The sequence below is a fragment of the Olea europaea genome, chromosome 8, assembly GCF_002742605.1.
Source record: "Olea europaea var. sylvestris chromosome 8, O_europaea_v1, whole genome shotgun sequence".
In the NCBI taxonomy this organism is placed as follows: Eukaryota; Viridiplantae; Streptophyta; class Magnoliopsida; order Lamiales; family Oleaceae; genus Olea; species Olea europaea.
The window spans coordinates 5,019,416-5,045,386 of NC_036244.1; the positions used below are offsets into that span (position 1 = coordinate 5,019,416).

The following is a 25,971-nucleotide window of genomic DNA, read 5'->3' on the forward strand; positions in this document are numbered from 1 at the left end:
TTTTCATATTTTCATCTTCTAACAGATTTCCTGTGAAATTCAATTGTATCCATATGCACAAATTTGTTATTTAGACTTCATCTGTCTAGGAAATATTAAAAGAATGTTTTGATACTTATGCTTAGATATGTTTGACATGAATTTTGTTTTTGCAGAAGACTTTTTGGATAAAACAACCTTAATTTTTGTTTAAAAATTAAATCTTAAAAGAGCTTTATATTTCAGGAGTACTTTTAAAAGAAATCACATTAAACCAACTTTCCTCTTAAAGCTCGTCCAACTAAAAAAATACTTTCATTTAATTAGTTATCAAAAGTCAAGCTAAACGGTCCCTTAAATATTTTGTCCATAAGCAAATAAAGTCACCATCTTTAGTATAATAATTCTATTGAGAAGTCTATTAAATTTTTAACAACCTCAAGAAATTATTGTACACAGTCATCTGGAAAAATGGCTCCAGGAACAAGAAAATCAAAACATAAAATGAATGTCAAGTTACATGCATGGAAATCACAACAGCAAAAAAAAGGTCCTCATTGAAATCCCTCAGCAGTGCAAAACATGCACAAAAAGTGCTATGTGGCTCCAAGAACCAGTAATCTTCTTACACAAACACCGTATTTCTACGTACACTAAAGATTTCCTGCAAAGAGATACAGAAGTAGCACAAGGTTTTACTGCCACATATGGATGCCGCTTGCTGCACTCCTATCAGGGTCCTCTAAATTCCTCGGTGTGAACTGTGACTAGTCTCATAGGACCAAAATCACCATCTCTTAGCCAGTTGCTCGAAAAAACATTACCTCAACCAAACAATGATAATTCTCCAGAAAAACCTAATCAAGCAGCATATGATGTATCCATTCAACAAAATTCTAGTCGAGCAAATCCTTGAATAAGTTCGGATTCTGACCAGATGGGGTCACACCCACTTGCCTTACAAGTGCATCCTTCTCCAAAAATTCTTGAACATTTGATCCCTTGCTTGGTTGCTTTGCCAGATGTGCTTTGGTCACATTTGGAGGTGGCGCAACAGTAGTACTCTGGCTGCTAGAAGACATGTCTGCATAGATAGACATAAGATCAGGTGCATCGGGCATGCTAACTCCGCTGGAACTTAGATTGGTCGTGTCTTGTGTTAGATTCAGAAGACCTTCCAATTGCTTGAAAGGATCTACAGACGGTGCACTGCTAGTAACAGTTTGTTCACCCAAGTCTAGCAAGTCTGGAGGTGATTGGGATGTTGGTCTTACAGCAGCAGTATCAGATGAACTAGTAGCCTCGGCTATAATAGACTTGTCTGAAGCATGACTGTTGGTCTTTGAAACCTTCTGGCCAGAATAAGATTGTTTTCTGTCAGATTTTGATGCTCCTCCGAAAAGAGAAGCAGCCAATTTTTTCTTTTCTGATGAAACCTCAGTGTGCTGCTTCCTTGAATCATAAGAGACATTGTGTACTTTCGACTTTGTACTGCTTATTGACTCATGTTGAGTCGTCCCATTATTACTTCCAAAGGTATCACTGCTTGAAGGAGATGGTGTGGTAGAGGAGAAAGCAGGACGACCCCATTTCTTTTGAACACCTTCTAGCCGTAACTTGAGTTCGGATGAGCCTGAACTAGAGACCGTTGGAGCAGATGAAGCAGGTTGGTGGACTTCTGCAACATAAGATGGCTGAGTTATGGGAACAAGTTCAGCTGAGGATGACAGTACTGAGGGAACTTTTGATGGTACTGAGGGTTTAGGAAGCTCATATGCTTCAAACCTAAGAGCATGTGTTGAAGATTCATGATCTTGGCTTCTGAAGTTACTAATGTTTGACAATCCGGAGCGTACATCCTCAGGAATGTAAGGCTGAGCTCCCTTTTCCAGTGATTCTTGGACATAAGCATCAAGAAATGAAAGGTTCTGGTCAATCTGCAAAAATTTAAGATGCTACAAGTATCACTAAAACAAATTTATTGAGTGAAAATTGTCAAATAGCAATTAATATTATGTGAACAATAGCCAATTAACAAAACTCATAATATATATAAAACGTAGATATACAACAAGCCATGTAAAGAAACTCAGAATACTGAAAAGACTCATGATTCTTCAGTGATATTTTCAAAGCAACGGAACGACTGTCTTATTATTCTTAAATGCAATACATAATGCAACAGTAATTTCAAAGGAAAGTCATAATTGTGAAAAATATCATATGGTACCATGCTTATTGTTGTATAACTCAAAGTCGCCTCTGTGGTTTAATAAGTAAAATAGTATACCCCAACGATCATATTGAGTGCCAATTTGTGGGAGCTTGAGTATCATGGGGCTGAAGTACAAAAAAATTATTATTGTTTTATCGTTTTAGTAATATCATTTATTCACTGGGTGCCAGGCACTACTTTTGAGCATTTTGTCCTCAGAATATAACTGATATAGTGTGGGAAAAAATGAAGTGATTTACATTGTGGGACAACTTAAGAAAGAAAAGGTAATATCCAACTTGTATATTAAATGAGATTAAACAGGTATAGGATCTTCCTCTGTGCCCACAAACCATGGAGATCCATGCACATCCAAGTCTACAACTCTTACCATTCTGCTACCAGTTTTGCCAGTATTAAAATAAAAGCAAGCTGGACAAATAGACCATCTCGGCTTAATTACGTGAAGAGGCTGTCTCAGATCCGTAGAAACTTTAAGCAACTAGCTGTATCAACAGCACTATGGCTAGGACACAAGCAAATTTGAATTCCTAGAATGCGTTCTTCCCATATTTCTGATCAAATTTCAAAATGATAACTGCTACAGCCTATTATTTCTTTTAATTACATTTTCCTTCTCTTCCTATTTCACTTTCCTAAAAAAAGAAGGCAAATATCCCCACTTAAGAACTGTATTGAAAGTTTAGAGCATGTTTGGTGTTGATTATGAGAATCAATTTTTTGACCATTAGAGAGAAAAGTAGGTCACACATGTCAGTGAAAAGGTTAAAAATGACAGCTGATTATGTTAAGTAACGGTCAAAATATTGATTTTTTGACTCGAAAAATCAGAACCAAACGGTGGGCTTAATATTGCCCTTTCTTGAGCAAGTGGAATTTATATCTGTCTCTAGCAATCTCCTTTATAGCAGTGTCTTCCAGGGCTACAGATACTAGGTCGGCGTACAAACACCGACATATTTGCTACTTTTTACGATTGGGATAATTGATTTGAGAGGCTTGCAAAAGAAAACAAGTTTCAACTCAACTATGCTAAAATTATCCTAAACCCCTTTTTGGCTTTGCTAAAAATCAGATTGTTAGTAGATTTTGATCAATGTTGATGAAATGTGTGGTTGAAAAGTTGATAAAAGTTGTGGGCCCAAGAAATGTGTGGTTAAAATTATTTATTGAGTTTGATTTTTCTTTTGATTTTTATCAACTTTTTTTAGCTAAACACGGGCTAAATGTACAGAGATTTTACAGCATATCCCACAGAAATTAAACAGAAAGAGGTAGCATACAAAGTAGGTGAACATCTGACTAACTAAGAAACAAGCAGGAAATACGCATTCATATACATGACATATATCAAGCAGAAAGCAAAAATAGCGTTTTTACTGTCACGGTTACTACTTAAGAAGTCTCTATCAGAAAGATAAAAGAGTGCATTCTTATAACAGTCATGGTCCCAGAATAATGTAATGAAACTAGATTTGCCCTAAAGATGAATATCACCTCAATGTCTTCACAATTTGCATCCACTGGCATAATGTTCTCAACTGCACGAGCATCCAAGCAAATGACTGCTTGAAGTTCATAAGCACGCTGCTGTAAATCTGTCGAGCTGGATGCTAATAATTCTTCAATCAAGGATTGACACTGCAGCAAGCAAGATATCCATCCAAATATTATATCTCGAGTTTGAATAATCACAAAGTTGGATTAGATTAGAATTCATATTTTTCTACTAATTAATATTTTCCTGATGCAAAAACATATTTAAGGTACCCATGGAAGAGGGATAACAGATTCAATTTTCAGTTAAATACATAGAGAGATCAGATTTTTCACATTATTTTACCATTCATAGTGTTGAACCACGAGGTTATGTAGCATAAACCAAGGCAAGAAGAGAACACCAACAAGAACATTATATTGTTAATATCATTTCTTTAAAACAAAATGTGGAGGCTTAAAATGCTTTATGCACATCCTACGACAGCAAATTGTGAAAGTGCAATCATTATGCCATACTGTCATTTAATGCCTGATGAATGCTAATGATTTCAGATGGGGTATGCCTAATCTACACCAAAAGCATACGACACGAGCATGTCCTACAGTAAAGTAACATGTTGATCATAATATAATACAAAGAACTCAGGTGTACATGAGAAAATGAAAGTGATTAAATTCTATATTTTCAATCATTTGAAGTATAAATTGTTTAGTGCTACATGAACATTTAAGTTTCAAGCAAAGCAAGCTTGTACGTGACAAGGACATCAGATTGGCATGTCAAAGCAAACATAGATATGGGTTACATTTCCTACCTCAGGTAGCATGTCCACTTTTCTCCCTGCTGCTATTTCAAACGAATATATCTTCATGAGTGCTGTTACCGCATATGCCTTCAAAATAAGCAGGATACCAATCAGAAAAGCATACTCAAAAGAAATCATTTCATTATAATGTCAATGAAATCTTATTCCATTTAAGCTCACACACTGTATATGAATATCACAATATCTACGAGAAACAACTACAAGCATGTTCTATTTGAGTAGGCATTTACACTGAGTTGTAGGACTGCTCTTAACCAATCAAAATATGTTGTCAAAATGTAGTGCAGCCGAAAGCTACTAGTAAATTCACTGTATGTAATGAAAAGAGTATCGCTTTTTATATGTAGACCACCACAGTCTCCATTCATGTCAAGATAAATTCATGTGTTGCATCACTCAATGGGCATATATAAAATAAAAACGTACTTTGACAGTGTCATCAGTTGAATGTGCCTCTGTCGCATCACATAGCTTCCCAGTGATATATGAGGCAGAATACTTCCCATCTGCAGTTCCGTATTCCCCCAGGACCCAGCAAATGACCTGCAACGAAGGACTTGGTAAATAGATAGCAGATGCAAGATTTATTTCTACAATGGCTTATGTATAGGAAACGAGAAAACGGGAAGGATGAAAAACTAAGTGCGACAGGTCATAGATGGAAAAATAAAAGGAGTAAACAGAACATACTTGAAGAAAGTTAGACGGAAGTTTTGGCTCACCAATAATTCGAAGATATGACTCCACCTGTACCCAACAAAATTATTCTGATTAGAAGTGCTAAAAAGAGCACGGTCATTACTTTCACCCATCTATTCTGTTCTTCTTTATGAGCAGAGACGAACAAAAATACAACTATAATATGTCATGTTGATGTTTTAGAAAACTAAGGATTAAAGGAAGAGGAAGGTAAAGGAGATCTCTGATGGTAAAAACACAGCAGACAAGTTTCACGTTAATGTAAAATACTATCTAAAAAGATTGCATACCATGCAAGGGAGTTACATTTCTAAATGTGCACTTATTATCGGCATAAATTTAAAAAGTAGATATTAATTTATTTTCTCATAATACTTATTAGTATTCAATTTGTAAATTTTCTCATTTGTTTTCTTGCCTAGTTTCCATTCTTGCACAGGATTTCTAATTATTAAAATACAAGTCTTGTTGATTCAGTCGGATTCTCATTTATGATTTTCACAATACGGATTTTCTCGGATAAATAATTGCAAGGAATCTTGCATCTTCTTTAAATTGCAAATTGAATGAAAAAAAAAAATAAGAATCTCATAAATATGCCAGGTGCATTTTTCCTGAATCATCTCACTGCTAGTCATGAAATCTTTCAGAACTACTTAATTCATTACTAGCATACTTACATGCACTAAGTAAAGAAATACATGCACAAATCATTGCTCAAAGAATGACTGTTCAAAATAACTGCTACAAATGAGTTCAGAACTCGAAACAGTTGTTAAAAATAAATGAACACGTATACATACAGCTGATGATCTGAGCTGACTATCTGCAGTATCATCATCCTCTCCAAATCCCTCGGCAATCAACCGCATCAAGTTATGTGCAACTTTAGGATTCACTAGGTCCCCCGCATGCTCAAAAACCTTATTCATGGTCTGACAAGAATAAACACAGCAAAAGAAACAGAAAATTAGTAAATTTACAAATATAGATGCAGAGTCACCAGGAAAAGCATAAAAACATTATGAATTGGTCCTTCACCTGTATAAACCACTGATTGCTTGGAGCAAATTGCTCAGCAAGTTCAACACATCTCGATGCTATTTCAGTTTTGTAATGATGATCATTGATGCTTATCATGTAGTCGATCATACGATCAACTATGACTTCTACATTTGATGACTTTGTCATTTTATAAAGCAGATCAAATGTCTTGCGCTTTAGGGTATCATCTAGGTCCTGTTCTGAGAAGTATGTCAGATTTTGAAGTGAAATTAATATGAAAATCTCAGTCATGAAATATTTTTTCATTTTCAAGGTGTTTCCTTTTTTACATATAGCATCCATACATCTCTTTTATCCATCACTTTTCTTTAATCCCCTTAACTATACATTATCTCAGACACAAAGTGACCTTGACATTCCTCCAATTATTATTTGTCTTCTACAAATATGAATTCAGTCCTAGTCCCACTTTTTCATCCCATAAAACCTTCACACAGTAGTAAACCTTGTTTCATCAGATAGAAGAGTTTATTAATGCTCAAATTGGATCATCTAATGAAAATTTAAGGTCAATCTGCTTTTAGAATGCACAAGATAAATCTATTATATTAAATTAATAAGTTTCCAGCTGAAATGATAAATATTTTGGGCGTATATCAATTGGTAATTTGCAGTAGCAAGATGTATGATTTTAGAACTTACAATGGGAAGTTATTTTCTACGCACTCAGCTAAATTGCTGATGTGCACACTGAGATAATTATAATACACGTACGGCCACTAAGATAAGTATAATGAACTGGAAAAGCAAAGCAAACCAAGTTGCAAAGTACAGACCTTCAAAAATTTTGAAATGGTGTCTGCGGCAGATTCAAGTAACTTTGGGTTGGGATGTATTGAGGAAACACAGCATATGCACTCATAAAGAACAGCATTCCCTATATTACTATCCGAATCACATTTTCTAATTATGTCACCTAAAATGGTATACATTTGTTCACTGGACTTTTTGTCGCCATTACCCAATAGTGACAGAATCTTCAATAACTTAATCTGCAAAACAGAGGAGACAACTACGCATAATTAACAAACAAATGCATAAATTGAAAGAAAACTGAAGATAACATATAAATTTAGGTATTATTCTAAGCTGAAGCCCTAACCAAATCACATGCTTTGCAGCTAAACAGTATTTTCAGTTGCTATAAAAAGAGATGTGACCTCTTTTTGTAAGATGGTAGCACATGTCACGGGGCTGACCACATGAGATTAAATTATTCAGATACTTGAGAACAAGAACTTTATAGTACCATAATTTGATAGAGAGAACATATATTTATCTTTTGCAGGTCATTTCAAAGAATAAATATAATCCCTCTCTCCAAATATTTCACATCCTTTTTAGGAAATAGATCAACTTATGCTATGATAGAACTAAAATGGAACTAAAGGATGCAGAGAATCTCTTAATACTTCAATTCGCCAGTGATTCCAAATTACCATAATCACGTAGAGCCACATCCAAAAGTTTTCCAGCCCAATTAGGTTTGCTCTGCGCTCCTTTCATCCTCTATATTCCACTTTTTATCTCAAAGTGGATTATGCATGTGTGTACAGTATTCAAATTTTCAAAAGGATCGATCCAAATTCAATGCAAAAAGGAAGAGGAAAAATTGGAAACCAGGTATTTTGTATCAAAGCTTTAAGAAGTGAAAGACAATTCCTTGATGAATTAGGTTCACCGTAGTAACCAGTAAGGTTCTTATCGAAATGTCAATTTCATCTTTTCAGCCTGTTAAAAGCCTTTCCAAGCACGCAATGATTCCAAAGTACCAAAATCATGAATGGTATGTGCTTTATAGTTTTTTGTATTTTTTTGGCCTATTTTCATCTTATTCATTGTTCTTTCTGTACAGCTATTACAGAAACAACAAATATGATATAGAATTTAGTGGCAAAATTCAATGAATTATGAGATTTGAATATTTGGTAGATATAAGAAACTGCAGTGTGGAAGTTTACTGAAGCCAATGGAAGTAACTTCCTGGTTTTTTACCCCGAAGGAACACCATCAAGTATGATTCTGCTCCAGTTATAAAATATTCAAAGTTGAGTATATGAGAACATACCCAAACAAAAATTAAAATAAATAAATAAATAAAATAAAAAATTGTTTCAGGAATACCTGAATAAATGGAGCGGGCATCTGATGATAATCATAACTCTTTGGCAGTCTGCGTTCGGCTACTTGCTTAAGAATGTTGACAAAACTGACCGTCAAATCCTTGTAAGAATTAACATCAATCACAATAAGATCAAAAAGAGGGCAAAGACTTGCAGCCATAACACCCGGATCATTGTCGCAAAGCCTCTGCAACAACAAAAACAACAATCACTTCTAGGAAATTGAGAACATTTTATCTCCTTATGCACAAGCAAATCACACATTGTTGATGTCACTCTATTTTATTGCCGTGCATGCAAATATCCTTGTAAAACTGACAATAGACACAGACAAGTGTACCACTCTCATCTTTCAGGAAACATTCATGATTTAAGTGCGTTCTTAAATGACACCAGGACATAATATCATTATAATGAAAAACTAAATTAACAACCTCGGATTATTGCTTGAAGTCATTAAAAGTAAAACTAAATAAATAAATTCAAGTTTTTATATTCGTAATTTCCAGAAATTGTCCACTTATCTCCACATATCCTCATTTCCGATCCATCTAATAATATGAGAGAAAATTTATGCTAAATTTAAGCAAAATTACTACCACATAATAATAAAATTATTTAGTACCATACTAAATATTCATCATGATGCTATACTGCTTTTGCATAAAACAAAAATTCATTCCACATTATTCACCTGCTCATCTATGCCCATTGTTGCAAGATATTAATATTTTCATGTTCACATTAATGCATTACATATGCAATCATATTCTAAAAAACAGCTAAATAACTATTTTCGAATGCTCAAGTGCCCATCCATTGAGAAAGCACACCTTACGGAAATTGGAAATGAGATGGGAGACCGACCCTGGAGACCTCTGATAAAACCTGTGGAGAGCCATCACTGCCTTCTTCCTCACCGCCTCTTTCTGATGCCCCAAGAGCTCCACCACCTGCGGCAACACAGCAGGTATTGTCTCCTCATTAATCAACCTACACACGGCATTAAGAGCGGCACAAACCACCAGATAATTATCGCTCTTCAAATCCTTCTGTATCGTATTCACAATCAAAATTATCAAATCGTGATCCTCATTCAGAAACAAGGTCACCGCCAAATAACCAGTCCTCTTCAACGACAAACTCTCATCATGGGTCATTTTAACAGCATGAATATAACCAAACGAGGCGTCGTGACCCAGCATCTCAACATAAATAAGACGCATTAGATACTCCTTGAGTTTGAATTTCGGGGTATTGGGACTAGATAATCGGGCTTTGAGGGTATCTATTTCGCGCAAAACAATGCGGTCCTCCTCGGCCTTGGATCGGGTCTCGCCGATGGATTTGATGAGGTCAAGAAACTCTTTGGACTGCCCGAAACCACCTTGGGAGCTCATTGCGAGCTCTCGGCCGATTGTCTTCAGCTGCTCCATCTTTCAAGTCGGTGGGATTTCCGGTCCGAAAATTGAAGTATTAGTACGGATCAACTTCGGGCCGGGTACTGATGGTTGAGAATTCGATACTAGATTGTAAGAATTTGTGATTGAAATATTGAGATGAGATTTGAATTGAGATCTGGGAGACGAACTGCGAGTTGATGAAAACCTAGATAGAGAGAGAGAGAGAGAAACAAGATTCACATGTATGTAAACGTGTATATCTGGGTCTGTGTATATACGACAGAGAGAGACTGGATCGGAAGAAAGAAGACACGTTTAAACGGAGGGGCTAATTGAGGGATGTCGAAGTATGACTGCAATGGGTTCTGCGTCGGATAAGGTAAAACTAAAGCTCTGTTTGGCCCAATTTTTAAAACTCATTTTACATCAAATTCATTTTTCAACGATACATTTTATGGAATTCATAATTATTATCAATTTTTTAATCATATATTTCATTAATTTTTATTAAAATCTACTAAAATTCTTTCTTTTTTTATGTTTTATCCAAATCAAACAGGGGCTTAAAAATCAAATATTTAATAAATTTCGATAAAAATTAACGAATGATACTATGATTCCATGAAATTATATAAAAAATAATTGTTAATTCTAACTTTAATTTTAATCAATTTTTTAACTCAAAACACATGGAATAAATTTTGCCAATAATTATTATAAGTAAACATTGCCCAAATTATTGTTATTTCAATTCTTATTTTGTAGAGTAAATCCCATTCTTTAAAATTTATTTTATTTAAATTCATTTTCAACCGCACATCATTTTATTAAAATAATTTAACACACGAATTCAATTTTTCTTTATATTTTCAATAACACATTCTTAAGAAATCACCTTTTACAAAATTTCTTCTAAAACAATAGATCTCGAACATCGCTAAGTTTACTAAAAATATTTTCTAATGCTCAAATTTAAATTATATTCACATTCCACTTTTATTGAAGAAAAAAATTAAATATGTTAAATGAAATATTAAGTAGCTAATGAGGCCAAATTTAAGGGGCAAACTTCAGTGTGAGGATTTTAATTTCAAGACTAGATAAATATTTTTTTTTTTTCAAATGAAATGGTAATTCATTTTCACATATTTTTCTATTTTCTTTCAATTTTACTTAATTCAAAATAAAGATATTTCAATACTTTTTAATGGGCTACAAACCTAGAAGGTAGAAGAAGACTGATTGCCACGAACCTGAATTTAGCGTTGAAAATTTCTCAAATCTTTCCCCGGTCTACAAATATAACAGATCTTCTCAACATGTATCCATAATTTTCAATCCTCTTCATAAATAGCAAAAAGCAAAGTACAACAAATTAATTTCAGTTCTAATGGCCACAGCAAATACTTCCGATATCGAGTCTAGGCGACATTTTGACATCAAATACATCTACACACTGATCAAGAACTGAAAACCATAAGAGAAGGAGAAGGGAAGATGAATAGTGCAATTATGTTGCAGAACCAGGTAGTAGACGATTACTCGACAGCCACCCAAAGCGACGTTTTATATCGTCTGACCAGATCTGTGACCTTCATGATGCACCATCTTCAACCTTAGTTTCTTCTAATACAGCAAATTGAGACTGCAAAGGAAAAAGACAGATTACAAAAAGAAAAACTGATTTGAGAAAATTAAACAGAGACAAAAGAAAAATATTACCTGACTGAATATCTTTAACTTAAAGAGAGGATGAGATTGACTGCAAATTTTTATTGCTTTCTGCTTCTTTATCAAGACTGAAGTAGTCCTGAAGAGCTGTCATCTCAATCTCGTTGCTTTTCATGCTCTTTATTGCCTCGGCAGTGGCTAAACCGCCGGCAACTGTGGTTATAACAGGAATCTTGTAAGCCAGAGCCATCCTCCTCAACTTGCGCCCATCAATTTGGTCAAGACTGTCACCTGAACTAGTAATCACCATAATCTGAATTTGCCCGTTAGCGATCATATCACCAGCATGAGGCCGCCCTTCATGCATCTTCAGTACTCGCTCTACTGGAAAACCTTCTAATTCAAGAATACGAGCTGTCCCAGAAGTTGCAACGATTGTGAATCCAATTCCCAGAAAGGCTCGGGCGATAGCTGGAAGGTGTGACTTGGTCAAGTCATTTAAGCTAAGAAAGAGGGTTCCTGAAAGTGGTAGCTTCTGTCCTGCAGCTATTTGTGCCTTTGCAAATGCGATTGAAGACTCATAATGGATACCCATAACCTCACCTGTGCTACGCATCTCAGGACCGAGAAGAACATCTGCCCCTTGAAATTTCTCGAATGGAAGAACAGCTTCTTTCACACATACATATTTTGGTATGATCTCTTCTGTGAATGACAAGTCACTAAGAGACTTCCCTGACATGACGAGGGAAGCATATTTAGCCAGTGGGTGGCCAATTGCCTTGGAAACAAAAGGGACTGTCCTGGATGCACGGGGGTTAGCCTCGAGCAAGAAAACGTCCCCAGAAGTTGTGATGGCATATTGGCAGTTCATGAGTCCACAAACATTCAACTTCTTAGCCAATTTTGTAGTCCACAATCTAATAGTTTCCAAGCATGAAGAAGACACGGTTTTTGTGGGAAGCATGCATGCTGAGTCACCTGAATGAACCCCGGCCTGTTCGATATGCTCCATTATTCCACCAATCACTACATTACCATGTGAGTCAGCAAGTGCGTCGATATCAATTTCTATTGCATCAGATAAATATTTATCAATCAAAACTGGACGCTCTGGATCCACCTCAACAGCAGTTTCAAGATAAGTTACAAGCTTGTCATCACTATAAACAATCTCCATTGCTCGACCACCCAAAACATAGGAAGGCCGGACAACAACTGGGTAACCGATATCTGATGCAATGGCAAGAGCATCTTCTTCACTCTTCGCAATTCCTCCCTTTGGCTGCTCAATCTCTAATTCATTCAAGATTGCATTGAATCTCTCCCTGTCCTCAGCAGCATCAATAGAATCCGGTGATGTCCCCCAAATACGAACAAATCCATTACCACTTCTGCACCTAGGCTTGCTGTCATCTAGGAACTGCTGAATCGGAAGAGACAGTTTAAGTGGAGTTTGACCTCCAAATTGCACAATGATGCCATCAGGTCCTTCCAAGTCAATAATATTGAGAACATCCTCAACTGTAAGAGGTTCAAAGTAGAGTCGGTCACTGGTGTCATAATCTGTAGATACTGTCTCAGGATTTGAATTCATCATTATTGTTTCATAGCCTGCATCCTACATCAACAAATAAAATCATAGCTCTAGAATCAGAAAAAGAATAAACAAATGAAACAGAAATAGTTTATCTAGGAGTGCTATCTGGTGTTCCTTTCCCAACCATGTTTTTGATAATTACAGATATTATCCAACATAGGAAAAAATTGAATCAGACAATACCCGATTGAATACATTTGTGCTTCATATGTACGAGTATAATTTAAATGTTTCCACAAAAGTAACTTAAAAAGTCTGGCATAGAAAATGCAAAGATGAAAAAATTACATAACATCACGAGTAAACTGCATATTACATGCATGTTTGGCAAAGCTTTTATTAGATTACAAGCTGTGGATCCTAAGGGATGTGTGAATAAAAAAAGAGTTTGACTAGCTTTTAAGCAATTATAAGTTTTGCCAAACGGGCACTATAATTACATATGCTCATAAAAAAATATAAGATAAAAGATTAACAAATAATACATTACATTGTGTTATGCATCGAATAATACATCATGAGCTTGTGATACCACTAGTTCACTACTAAAGAATGAAAGAGAAATCAAAAATAATAATAAATTTATATTATCAATAAAACCTCTTATAATTTCAGTGAAAGTTATATTTCGAAGATTTGAGTCTACTACCAGTCAAACAGTCTCAAATCAAATACGACAGTACACCTGTTTTAATGAATTTTTTTAAAAAGCCAAATTGTTAACTTTGCACAAATAAGTATGTGCGGATTAAATCACAGAAGCCAGGCAGAGCAATCAAATCACTGATTATGAGGCCTACAACATGTTTGACTAAGCTTATAAGCATGGTTTCTTGGCTGGCTTTGGAGTAAGCATGTCTTTACAGCAGAAATAAGATGGCAAATAAGCCACTTAAAGGTTAGTAAACATGGTCATAGCAATGATTGAACTATTAAACTAAGAAGTACAATGCATTTGATTGAGATAATGGAATCCACAAGTCACCATCCAAGACTTCTATTTGGGAAGGTAGCTGGTCATTGAGAATGGGTAAAACTAATCAAACAAGAATCTGCTAGCTAAATATCCTCCATTAAAAGGTCTTGAAAATAACAAATATGAAGCTTGAGAGCAAAAACGAGAATGAGCTTCTACAACTGGATAGCTGGATTGTTAACATCATCTTTGGTAAAAGCAAAATATAAAATGACAAGCTCAAAATCTTAAACTTACAGTTGTATGTAGTTAAGTTCATTTCTTCTTCAAATTAGACATTCATTCCATTGACTCATCTGAAATATCCACAATTATGCCAAATATCAATAGTGCGCTCATGCAGATTCACAGCTTATACAGTTCCACTGATTAATTCGTGTAGATCTTCAGTAAAATATTACTCAAATATGCACAGAAATGACATGAATGCCCAATATCATCAAAATATCAACCCATTAGCCACCGAGCTCAAAAAATAGATCGATGTGTAATTAATGGAAAACTCAAACCTGAAGAGCAAAGGATGTGTGGCAGCAGCAATAGTCAAACTCAATTCCCTGTCCAATCCTATTTGGCCCTCCACCTAAAATCAGAACCTTTTTCCTGTCAGTGGGAGCTGATTCACACTCAAAGTCATAGGATGAGTACATGTAAGGCGTATCAGCCTCAAACTCGGCAGCGCATGTGTCAACTCTTTTATATGCAGGTTTAACACCTAAAGATAATCTCTTTGAACGAACTTGTTTCTCTGTGGATTTTGTAGCAAAAGCTATCTGATTATCACTGAACCCTCTCTTTTTTACTTCCCAGAAGTCGTCCTTTGTCAATTGTGACAAACTCCTAGCCAAAAGATACTGTTCTACATCAACAAGTTCTTTAAGTTGAGTGAGGAACCATTTGTCAATGTAACTCAACTCATGGATGTCATCAACCTTCATTCCCCTCTTCATTGAAGCATAAACAGCATGGATGCGATCTGGACTGGGGACCCGCAGGCCGTATTTTAATTGGTCCCAATCCCAATCAAGTTCCTTGACCTGTGCACAACCCCATCCAGAATAGCCACATTCCAAAGAGCGTAATGCTTTCTGAAAGGATTCCTGGAATGTTCGGCCCACCGCCATGGATTCACCAACAGACTTCATCTGGGTAGTCAAAATTGGCTCTGAGCCAGGAAACTTCTCGAAGGCAAACCGAGGTATCTACAGAATTTCCAGAAAAAGAGAGAAAATATTCCTTAAACTTATGTGAATATAATAAGAAGCCAAAACGATACTAATAGAAGTAATCATAAAGCTGTATTAATGGCTAATAGAAATAACTCACCAAATTGCTAATGATAAAATATCTGACGGAAGTAGAAAATGTTATCCTAATCTACCAATCTTTTTTTTTTTTTTTTGGAAAAGAAGCCTTATAGAAGTAATACCAAACGTTAGAAGATCATGTAAATTAGCCATCATAAAGACCCCTGTGGATGTTTCTACTCTTAATTTATTTTTCTCTGTCAAGTGTATTGATTTTCTGCTCATGAAATCTCTCTTCCCACCTCCAAATCCTTCCTCCTTTCCCCTTCCACTCTCTCTTTCCATCTATATATCTATGCTAACCATCTTCATCTTGCCCCTATACACAAGTGGGAAAAATGAGAAAAGAGAGATCAGGTTTTAAGTCATTGGTCCAATACTACAAAGTACTAACAAACAACTATAAGCAACACATTTAAAAACCACACAGTCGGTCTAGAGGAAAAAACTCACGGTAGAGGGAGAAACCCACAGACTAAAGTTTGTATATTGGCAGAAGAAAGGAATGGGAACTCCTTATTTTCTATTTAGAAAAACTTCCTTTGATCTCATGGTGAATATAGACATCCATCTCCCAGTTTTAGCAATACAGCATGAAAAAATCAGTGGAATGGGGGACAGACCGATTTAAATAATGAATTCCAGATAGCTAAACACCAGAATGATGACTTTCAGACATTTTGTAAACAATATGCTGTTGAATCTAAAAGATTAAATCAAAATACAATAATTAGAAACAAAAGGTGAAATGAGGATGAATATTACCTTGGTTACAACATAATCAATAGAAGGCTCAAAACTAGCTGGTGTTTTCTTTGTAATATCATTTGGAATCTGATCTAACGAGTAACCAACTGACAACTTGGCAGCCATCTTAGCAATTGGAAAACCAGTAGCTTTCGAAGCCAAAGCTGATGATCTCGAAACTCTAGGGTTCATCTCAATTACCATCACCTCTCCATCTACTGGATTCACAGCAAACTGAACATTTGAGCCACCGCATTCAACTCCAATTTCCCTGATAATAGCAATTGAGTAATCCCTAAGCCGTTGGTACTCCTTATCAGTCAAAGTCTGAGCAGGAGCTACAGTGATAGAGTCCCCTGTATGGACTCCCATTGGGTCAATATTCTCGATGGAGCAAATAATCACCACATTGTCTGCCAAGTCTCTCATAACTTCAAGTTCATACTCTTTCCACCCCAACAGAGACTTCTCAACCAAAACCTGAGAGGTCAAACTAGCTGCAAGCCCTGACTTGCAAATCAGCTCAAACTCCTCCTTGTTGTAAGCAATCCCACCCCCGGTCCCACCAAGAGTGAATGCTGGCCGAATAATCAAGGGGAACTCCCCAATTGAATTGGCAATGTTGATACACTCCTCAAGAGTTGTCCCAATTCCCGAAGGAGGTGTCTTGACCCCAATGTTCTTCATCGCCTGCTTGAACAAATCCCTATCCTCTGCTTTCTTGATCGCCCCAAGCTTTGCCCCAATTAACTCAACCCCATACTTCTCCAGCGCACCACTTTCAGCCAAAGCCACTGCCAGATTTAGGGCAGTCTGCCCACCCATTGTAGGCAACAGAGCATCAGGCCTCTCCTTTTTAAGCACTTGCTCAACTAATTCCGGTGTCATTGGCTCAATATAAGTCCTATCTGCCATATCGGGGTCAGTCATTATAGTTGCAGGATTCGAATTGATCAGGATAACTTCATATCCCTCCTCTTTTAGGGCCTTACAAGCTTGTGTTCCCGAATAATCAAACTCGCAAGCCTGTCCAATGACAATTGGACCGGCTCCTAGTATTAAAATCTTTTTGATATCTGTTCGTTTCCCCACTTTTTGCACACTGGAAAAAACCCCATTTGTCGAATCCTCGCTAGTTTTAACACTGCCCAGCTCACTTCGCAATTTCACACAACTTGGCTTCAAAGGCAGAGATTGCACGTCCAAATTTATCGAGTTCTTCTTTGATTGTACTTTTGTAGGGTTAAAAACCCGAGGAAAAAGGTTTGGCCATGGTAAAGAATGATTAGTTTGAATTAGCTTGCAAAAAGCAGTATTGCAGTGATGCATACAATGGCTCATTTTCTCTTACAGAATATCTACAACCTTTTTTCTGTGCCCTTCTGTTTAATTTTTTTGGTCAAAATTCAACAGCTGCACGAAGAAACAAGGAACAAAGAATCTCAAATTAGTATATACAAGCACATAACGGTATGTTGGTGTCTACCGAAGAAAATGATTTAAAAAATAAAAAATTGCACATTAATGATAGATGACAGACCCTTCCCAACTTTAGACACATAACGGTTATATGCAAATGATTTAGGAAAAAACACACACAAATTGCAGATTAATGATAGATTACAAACCATTCTCAACTTGATATATACAAGCACATCACATAAAGGTATGTTGGTGTCTAATGAAGCAAATGATTTAAAAAAATAAAATAAAATAAAATTGCAGATTAATGATAGATGAAAGACCCTTCCCAACCTAGACACAGACACAAACCGGTTGCTAAAGTTTTGTACTTGTATTTGGACACATGTTGGCGAAAAAGACTTTGGTAACTGGCAACATCCGTGAGAAACACTACTGTATCGTCCAATCAGTGAATATCAAACTCGTGTACGTACATAAACAACTTTGTTATCAGATTGTTATAAAATTACAGGGGTGGACTGGATTTTGGTCCAGTGTATTTCATCTGTTACACTTGAGGGACAGCCAGTTTTTAAGGCAATGCAAAACGATAAACAACCGCATCAAAAATTCAAGAGAAATATTGCTGAAAAAACCACTGCTGCCAGAGAAAGATTGCCATCAAGAAACAACAATTCTGGAAAAATAAAATAAATTATAAGGAGTTGAGTTCAAATTAAATCATTCACAACAAACTGATCGAGTCCATTTCAACGTATGAAGCTCGTTTTAACACTAATACAATCCTATATTACCTTCCAAGTTTGGGGGTGAAGAAGTTGAGTAGAAATCGCTGCAGCGTAAGATCAATTAGTGCCGAGAGAGTGATGAAAGAAACCTAAGCGTCTCTTCTCCTTTTGCTTGACAGACATGGGTTACCCTATCATGGGCCTGCCTTTCAACTGGGCTTTATAAATATTTTTCCAAAAAATTAACTTATAATCGAAAGAATAAAAATAATTGGGTAATTAGCACAAAACGTCCCTACCTTTCAAATATATTGTGGAAAACGTCCCTACCTTTCATTTTTTGGCATTTTTGCCCTCATTTCAACCTTTCTTTGCGCTGGATGTCCTTCCGTCAATATTCCGTCAGTTTTTCCGTTAAACATTCGGGTAATTGGCACAAAACGTCCCTACCTTTCAAGTCTATTGTGGAAAACGTCCCTATCTTTCATTTTTTGGCATTTTTGCCCTCATTTCAACATTTCTTTGCGCTGGACGTCCTTCCGTCCATATTCCGTCAGTTTTTCCGTTAATTAAATACAAAAATACCTTTTTCTTTTCATAAACAAGGGTAAAATTGTCCTCACCTACTTCACCCCTTTTTCCCGCCATCAACTTAGTCCATAAGTAACAGTAGCAGCAACATGAATTTGAAATACTTTAAATGATTAAGTTAAATAAAGAAAAAATATCGTGAACACATTATATTTCATAATTCCACAACTACTGTTGCTGTCATCTTGTGTCACTGGAAAAATTTAGAAAGACATATTAAATGGGTAGTCAATTTATAATGAGTCAATTTAAAATGAGCCATTCATCTTCTCCATTGAGCCAAAAAGAGCCATTCACCATTTTGACTCATTATAAATTGACTACCCATTTAATATGTCTTTCTAAAATTTTCCAGTGACACAAGATGACAACAACAGTAACTGTGGAATTGTGAAATATAATGTGTTCACGATATTTTTTCTTTATTTAACTTAATCATTTAAAGTATTTTCAGATTCATGTCGCTGCTACTGTTACTTATGGACTAAGTTGATGGTGGGAAAAAGGGGTAAAGTGGGTGAAGACAATTTTATCCTTGTTTATGGAAAGAAAAAGGTATTTTTGTATTTAATTAACGGAAAAACTGACGGAATATGGACGGACGGACGTCCAGCGCAAAGAAAGGGTGAAATGAGGGCAAAAATGCCAAAAAATGAAAGGTAGGGACGTTTTCCACAATAGACTTGAAAGGTATGGACGTTTTGTGCCAATTACCCTTTAATTAACGGAAAAACTAACGGAATATGGACGGAAGGACGTCCAGCACAAAGAAAGGTTGAAATGAGGGCAAAAATGCCAAAAAATGAAAGGTATGGACGTTTTCCACAATAGACTTGAAAGGTAAGGACGTTTTGTGCCAATTACCCAAAAATAATTCATGAAATACTATACATTAATTTGTATATTATAACTACTATAAATCATAGAAAAGAAAGAGAAAAATAGTTTTTTTTTTTTTTTGTAGCTGAACCATAAATAATCAAAACTTGCTAAACATTCTTCTAAAATTAAGCAAAATTAATATTATTATTTCTTGATTATTGTATGTTTCGCAACTTCTAACTTCTTGTGACATCTATTAAGTACTCATGAGTAGCACTGGAAAGATGTTCCAAATAAATAATGTGAAAAAGAGGTGTTCGATATCATAAAAAGATTTTCTAAATGGCCTTGTTCACCTTCTTTACTAACCGTCCTAACCTTCCTCGAAATGCTATCATGATATATTCGACCATGTTACGTCTCACTTCAAAATCAATTATGATCATAATGTATGTTTTAAAACTTAAACTAAACATATAATATTATGCATCAAACTTGTTTTCAATGTAATGTAACATATTACACTGTGTACTCATATGAAGTCACATACTTCACGTGTTACATTACACATCACACTATTTCACATTTCAAAATCAAGCAAAATCATGGGACCGTCTGGTGTTGCTTCTTGCAAAATGGAGAATTGGTTCTCCTGTCAAGTCACGGGCCCACACATGTCATTCAATGCAAAGTAAATGTATTGCTTGTCCATTTTACCATTACATGCCTCCCACTTTAAAAAATATGTGAAGGGCCTCTTTTGTTTGACCATTCAAAACCAACACCATTAATTCTAACCATTATTGCAAGTTGGTGGTCCCACCAAAATACAAATCCGCAAAAGAAGGATTGCAATTTTTTGGAGATGTACATTTCTCTTTGAGTGTACGTAATTCGTCTTTCCAAATCCATTCAAAATCAATTTAAACACAACGTCGCTTGCGAAATAATTATGCTCGACAAATGGAAAAATTGCAATTAAATTGTTTCTTCGTTATGGAAAAATGTTTTCAAGTAATAGAAATATTGAAACATAAACAACCAAAATCATTGTTGTGCCAAATAATCTCTGAATCAATTCCACTCATTTCATGCGACTTCCGGTGCATGCAATTCAACTTCAATTTCAACCCTTTCGTCCGGAAACTCCACCTTTGCTACTTCAGGATCCGTCTCCGCTCTAGTAAATGCTTCGTCTACCACACCCCACCCCACCCGTCGAAGGAAGTTGTAGATACCCATACTTGTGATTACAACAGCCGTTTGCACTTTGAAATTATAACTCGGCATATGATCGAGTATTTTCCAACGATTCTTCCAAACCCCAAAAGCAAGTTTAATTATGTTCCTGCACGACGAGTGTCTGACATTAAACTTCTCCCATGCATTTCGAAACTTACGCCTACGACTTGTCCCTGCGTTGTAAAATTGCTGAAATGATACAATGTATCGGAACCCTTATAAGGTGTCGTGTACCTCAGTCTGTGAGCGAACCCCAAGTCTACCAGATAAAAATCTCCAAGTGCTAGTTGTGGGAAGTGAATCGCAGGGTTGTGTATTGCCCCAGCCAAGATTCTGGCATCATGATAATTGCCAACTGTACCCACCAAAACAAATGTGAAGCACAAGTTAAAATCACAAGTAGCTAGCACATTTTGTGTTGGAAATCCCTTTCGTCCGATAATATTCACTCGTTGGTCTCGTGGGAGGATGGCTTTCACATGCGTGTCGTCTATTGCACCAATACAATCCTTAAACAACGAATATTTGTTTTGATCTGGTACGTGATGCTCGGCACCGTGATTATATTAGGATTAGGTTGAATTATGAGTCTAGAGAACTGTAGGATTGCTCAACGCACTAGTTTGAAGTAGAGTCGGACAGTTCTAACGAATGATTGAATAGCATCTGTACCTGTTTATAGCCTTTTCCATGAGCTAAAATGCAAAGAAGCATATTGACTTGCTCATACACATGTATTTGTTGCAAAGTGTACAACCCGAACTGGTCGCGAAGGATGTGCGTGAACATTCGCAGCATTGGTGGATACATACGGAACTTTGCATAGCACTGTTGCGGATTACATGCCATGGCATCTAACATGAACATATGACCGTTCCGTGTGAATGGAAATCTACAAATCCTACGTCTCTGTTGGCTGTAGTAATTATGCAATGCAACTGAGTTCATATGACACTATCGAAACCACTCAATGATATCCGTTTGTAGCTCTACCATAAATGCCTCTTCCCTAGGTTCATCCTCATTATCGGAGTCCAGCAACAACATGCAACTGATATTGAAATGTGCCATACCACTGATTTGGAATAAGTTATCGAAACCCCTCGAAGAAGCAACATATGTTGTTCCCAACTCAATCTTCGAGAGTATGTAATAATGAGTACGTATGTGTTCTATTTTATAGACGAATACCTCTAATAATTGTTTTCCAATGACAGGAAGTTGTGATACCTACTGCAAGTATTCCCAACCAATTAAAGTGAAAGACATTAGTGATGTGAAGTGTACTTGTTATGCTTCAATTACTTATTTAACAAATTAACAAACATCCAACTGCTTGTTTTGTAGGCATTCATAGTGCGAATATATGGAGATCAACATTTTTTGTAGCCAAGCGTACTAAGGACGTATGATAACCAAAGTTGTTGTCACTGGCATTTACGTGGCATGCAACAGTACGTCTGACATAAAAAGTTAATATATAACGAAGTTTGACCAAATGTTTTCATAACACAGAGTTAGAGAAAACGACAAATTGATAACTCACTGCAATATCATCAGGGTTGTGCTCTCCTGTACTCCTTCCAGTTCCACTCGACCAACGCAAATTTCTCATTCGCATTGTCCTGCATGTCCAATATCTCCCTATTGTGCGTTTGGGACAGGTAAGTGCACGTCCAGAAGTATAGATCTGCTCTCTTTTCTAGTCGACCTTCGACAACAACTCCTTTTTACAGGTCTTCGGGTTGGTCACAGTAGGGCCAATAGAGCTGTCAATTTTGACAACAACATTTTCACTGGCTGTCGTCGCCCAATCGACGTAGTACAAAAGTTCGTATGCGGTAATTTTCTTCTTCTTCCCTTTTTTCTTCCCAGTGTCAGAATTCCACTTGTCCTTGCTATGCAAGCAGGACACATCTATGCTTACTGCAGCCCCGTCTAGTGCGTCAGGCTCGTCACTTGATCCACTGCTCTCGATATCAATTGGAACCTCATCACGGTGTTCTTCATATCAATTGTCTTTGAACATCGTGAACCCAGTTCGACAGAGCTTTATCGGTGTGACTGCATACCTATCACTATTGAATGCGTCCTCGAACAGAGCCTTATAGCAGTACACCGGGCGACAATCGTTGTCCTTAATTCTCATGTGCCAGTACAAACGGACAGTGTCATCATATATGTTATACAAACACATATGAATGAAATGCATGGATGGAAGCATAAAGGAGTTGAATCGTAATTTCCCAAGAAAAAATTGCATTAACAGAATGCTTTTAGGTTTAGCCCGATGTAATTCCTACTCGGTTGAACCAATGGAAAAATGAAATCTCAGCAAACAGGTGAATACATGAACACAAGAATGATGATATGGAAATGGCTTTCGTTCAAATCGTCCTCATTACACCGCAGACACATCTAACTCCAGTCACTCACAAAGCAAACGCATTCATCGAAAATCAAAATGACCAGCATTTATGACATTTAACAGAAAATCATGCGTAATGAATTTAATGAAACAACCACAAGAGATTCAAATCTCATACAGAAGCCTGGAAACGGTCGATGAGTCACAGAACGATGGTACCTTGATCTTTCAAGCCCACCACTCCTCCGTCCATCAATTCTATCGGTCGATGGGTCATACACAATGCCGCTGGAGTTCAACAACTCCTCAATTCTCTTGTGTTTCAGGCGAAGAGCATCCCATCAATTTTTTAATTGCTGCTTGGTCCAATTATGCCTAGAGTTGGAATTGAACCAGTGTCTCCCAGCCGTGTTTTGTGAAACGCTTCCTATTTCGGTGTCCTTCGACGATGAGCCATCTCAAGCGGACATAAATATCTTCGTCTCATAAGAATTCCATTGCGCATTCTTACAGGCTCCCGGCTGTCTCTGATCAGGAGGAGCGTATGAGGTTGACAAGTTCGGGTATTTCAATGACTGTGGCAAGAGATTGAGAATATATCATAGGTGAACCACGATTTGTACAAAGAGTCTATAGAACAATAAGTTTAATAAAAAAACTTTGTAATAGGAGATCAACTGTACTGAAGAGTAGATGGGACCCATGGCAATTCGTACGGGTGAAGAGGAATGATGACTGTGGATGACGTTCGTGTGCAGCAATTTCGACCAACGTCATAGTTGCGATGGATTGAAGTTTAGTCAATGGGCGTGAATTGAAAATCTCACCGTCGGCTGCAAGATTGGACAAATGGCGTGCCTGCAGGTTGTAGGTAGTGGGAAAGAGCTGATGCCTTGGAGTTTTGCTGCAAGCTGCGACAGTTCCTTTCTCATGGTCGATCGGAAGGTAGTCGACGGGAACTTCTCTTCTACAGCTAAAGTGATGGGTCGTCCATTTTTAGGTACTATCGATTCAGTGGTGGAAGGTTTGTGTCCCAATGATTGAAACTTAAAATCTTTACTTCTGTGAGGGAGACAATTGATTAAGGCCGGGTACCTGTGGCAATTCCAATCGATGTCAATTTCTGGTGTTGGGACGATTGCATTCGGGTTGAAGGAGATTACGGTGGTAGGTGAGTTTGTGTGTTCAATTTGGTAATCAATTGAATGGCAAAAATGACAAAAAGGCCCTGACATGAGAATGTGGAAACTTTGAATACTTGCCAGGACTTGGAATTTTTCTACATCAGAAGACAAAGCAACGATGTGAATTTTTCTTTTAATCTAGTTTGAAGCGGGACCAACCAGGCACATAATATGTAACGTATTATATTATACATCAAACTTGTTGTCCATGTAACATATTAGATTACAAAATGTAATAACATCAATTTCACATATTGCATTACACGTATTATATTCATGTTTGAGACTACAAATAGTATAGATCTCTTCTTGGCCAAGCCCTCATTACGTCTCTCCCTTTGTTCCATCAATCTAGAATCAAGAAGCTTTTGGCACTCAAGAGCTTCTAACATAGTCTTGATAATCCTCTTCTTCTTATTGGTAATTCTGGTTGTCTTCCTATGCAAAGTCAAGGGAGTCATCAGCCTCTGAATCTTCATTACATTTGGACATTATATTGACATGTGAAGTCTGCTGTTCTCCAAGATCATAACCATACCAAGAAAATGGGACATGATATCGACCTACCAAATAACAAAAAATGTAATCTCATTGAGTATAGGAAACATGATTTCATGTTTTGAATAAATTTTTTGAAGTAAAAATAGTTGAAATAATTAATTGTTAGTTTTTGGTCGTAATTACTTGGGGAACCCACAAATTGCGCCTTTCCTTGTTCCATTTAGACACTGTAAAAGAAATTTAGAATTAGAACCTTTTCTTGAAGTAGTATATTGATTCAAAATTTTGTCTACAATTATCTTTTGCAGCGACCTCTCTACCACATAAAATCATACTTGAAAAGAGATGCAGCCTTTTCACGTAGCCTTTGGATGAATCTCCTCTGTGAAAGTTTCAGTAAAAAACATTTGAATTGAATTCTTATAAAGGATAGGACAATCTAGCATATTTTCTTTTCCTTGTAAACTGCATAACGATACACTTGCTGAGAATTAATCCCAATGACATAATCTGTCTTAAGATATATTCAATTATAAGTCAAAAGCAACTCTAAGTTAATATCCAAAAGAATTTAGATTGATGAATCAAAATATAGGACTCGCCATCCATTCCCAACTCGACTAATTTAAGATAGCCTCTTAGTTGTAGCAACTCACCAACAATTTTATCAGGTTAGCTTAAGTTCCTCTCAATCACATGCACTCAGCGACCATCCTATGATTGAATATAATTGAGTAATGTCAAAAGTGAAAAGTAAATTGTATATGCATACAAAACATGTTAACATGGATATTAAAGCATTAAGTAGCAACATGACACCGGTCAAGTACTTGAGTTATGCAGATTACATAAAAGAGAATTCTTAATTATACCTTGCCCTCAAGAACAGCCAACCAAGAGGGGGTGAATTGGTTATTCAAAACTTTTTCGAAAATAATCGCAATCTCAAACAAATAACAAATAAATTAATTGTATAA

At 36.5% G+C, this 25,971-nt stretch overlaps 1 protein-coding gene and 1 pseudogene across 2 annotated transcripts; both read right to left on the reverse strand.

The window, feature by feature from the left end:
- Nucleotides 1-413: 413 nt before the first annotated feature.
- Nucleotides 414-10,197, reverse strand: LOC111398613 (annotated as a pseudogene).
- Nucleotides 10,198-11,152: 955 nt separating this feature from the next.
- On the reverse strand, nucleotides 11,153-18,492 carry LOC111398614 (carbamoyl-phosphate synthase large chain, chloroplastic-like). 2 transcript variants are annotated; one of them, XM_023025607.1, is made up of 6 exons: nucleotides 18,353-18,492; nucleotides 18,068-18,234; nucleotides 16,152-17,546; nucleotides 14,589-15,281; nucleotides 11,555-13,124; nucleotides 11,153-11,477 (listed from the first exon to the last, which is right to left on the reverse strand). In XM_023025607.1, exons 3-5 carry the CDS (start codon nucleotides 17,472-17,474, stop codon nucleotides 11,574-11,576), a joined length of 3,567 nt encoding a protein of 1,188 aa, XP_022881375.1. In that variant the 5' UTR covers nucleotides 17,475-17,546; nucleotides 18,068-18,234; nucleotides 18,353-18,492; the 3' UTR covers nucleotides 11,153-11,477; nucleotides 11,555-11,573. The 2 variants fall into 2 exon arrangements, with proteins under 2 accessions (XP_022881375.1, XP_022881374.1); XM_023025606.1 differs by lacking the exon at nucleotides 18,068-18,234.
- Between the last annotated feature and the right edge of the window lie 7,479 nt (nucleotides 18,493-25,971).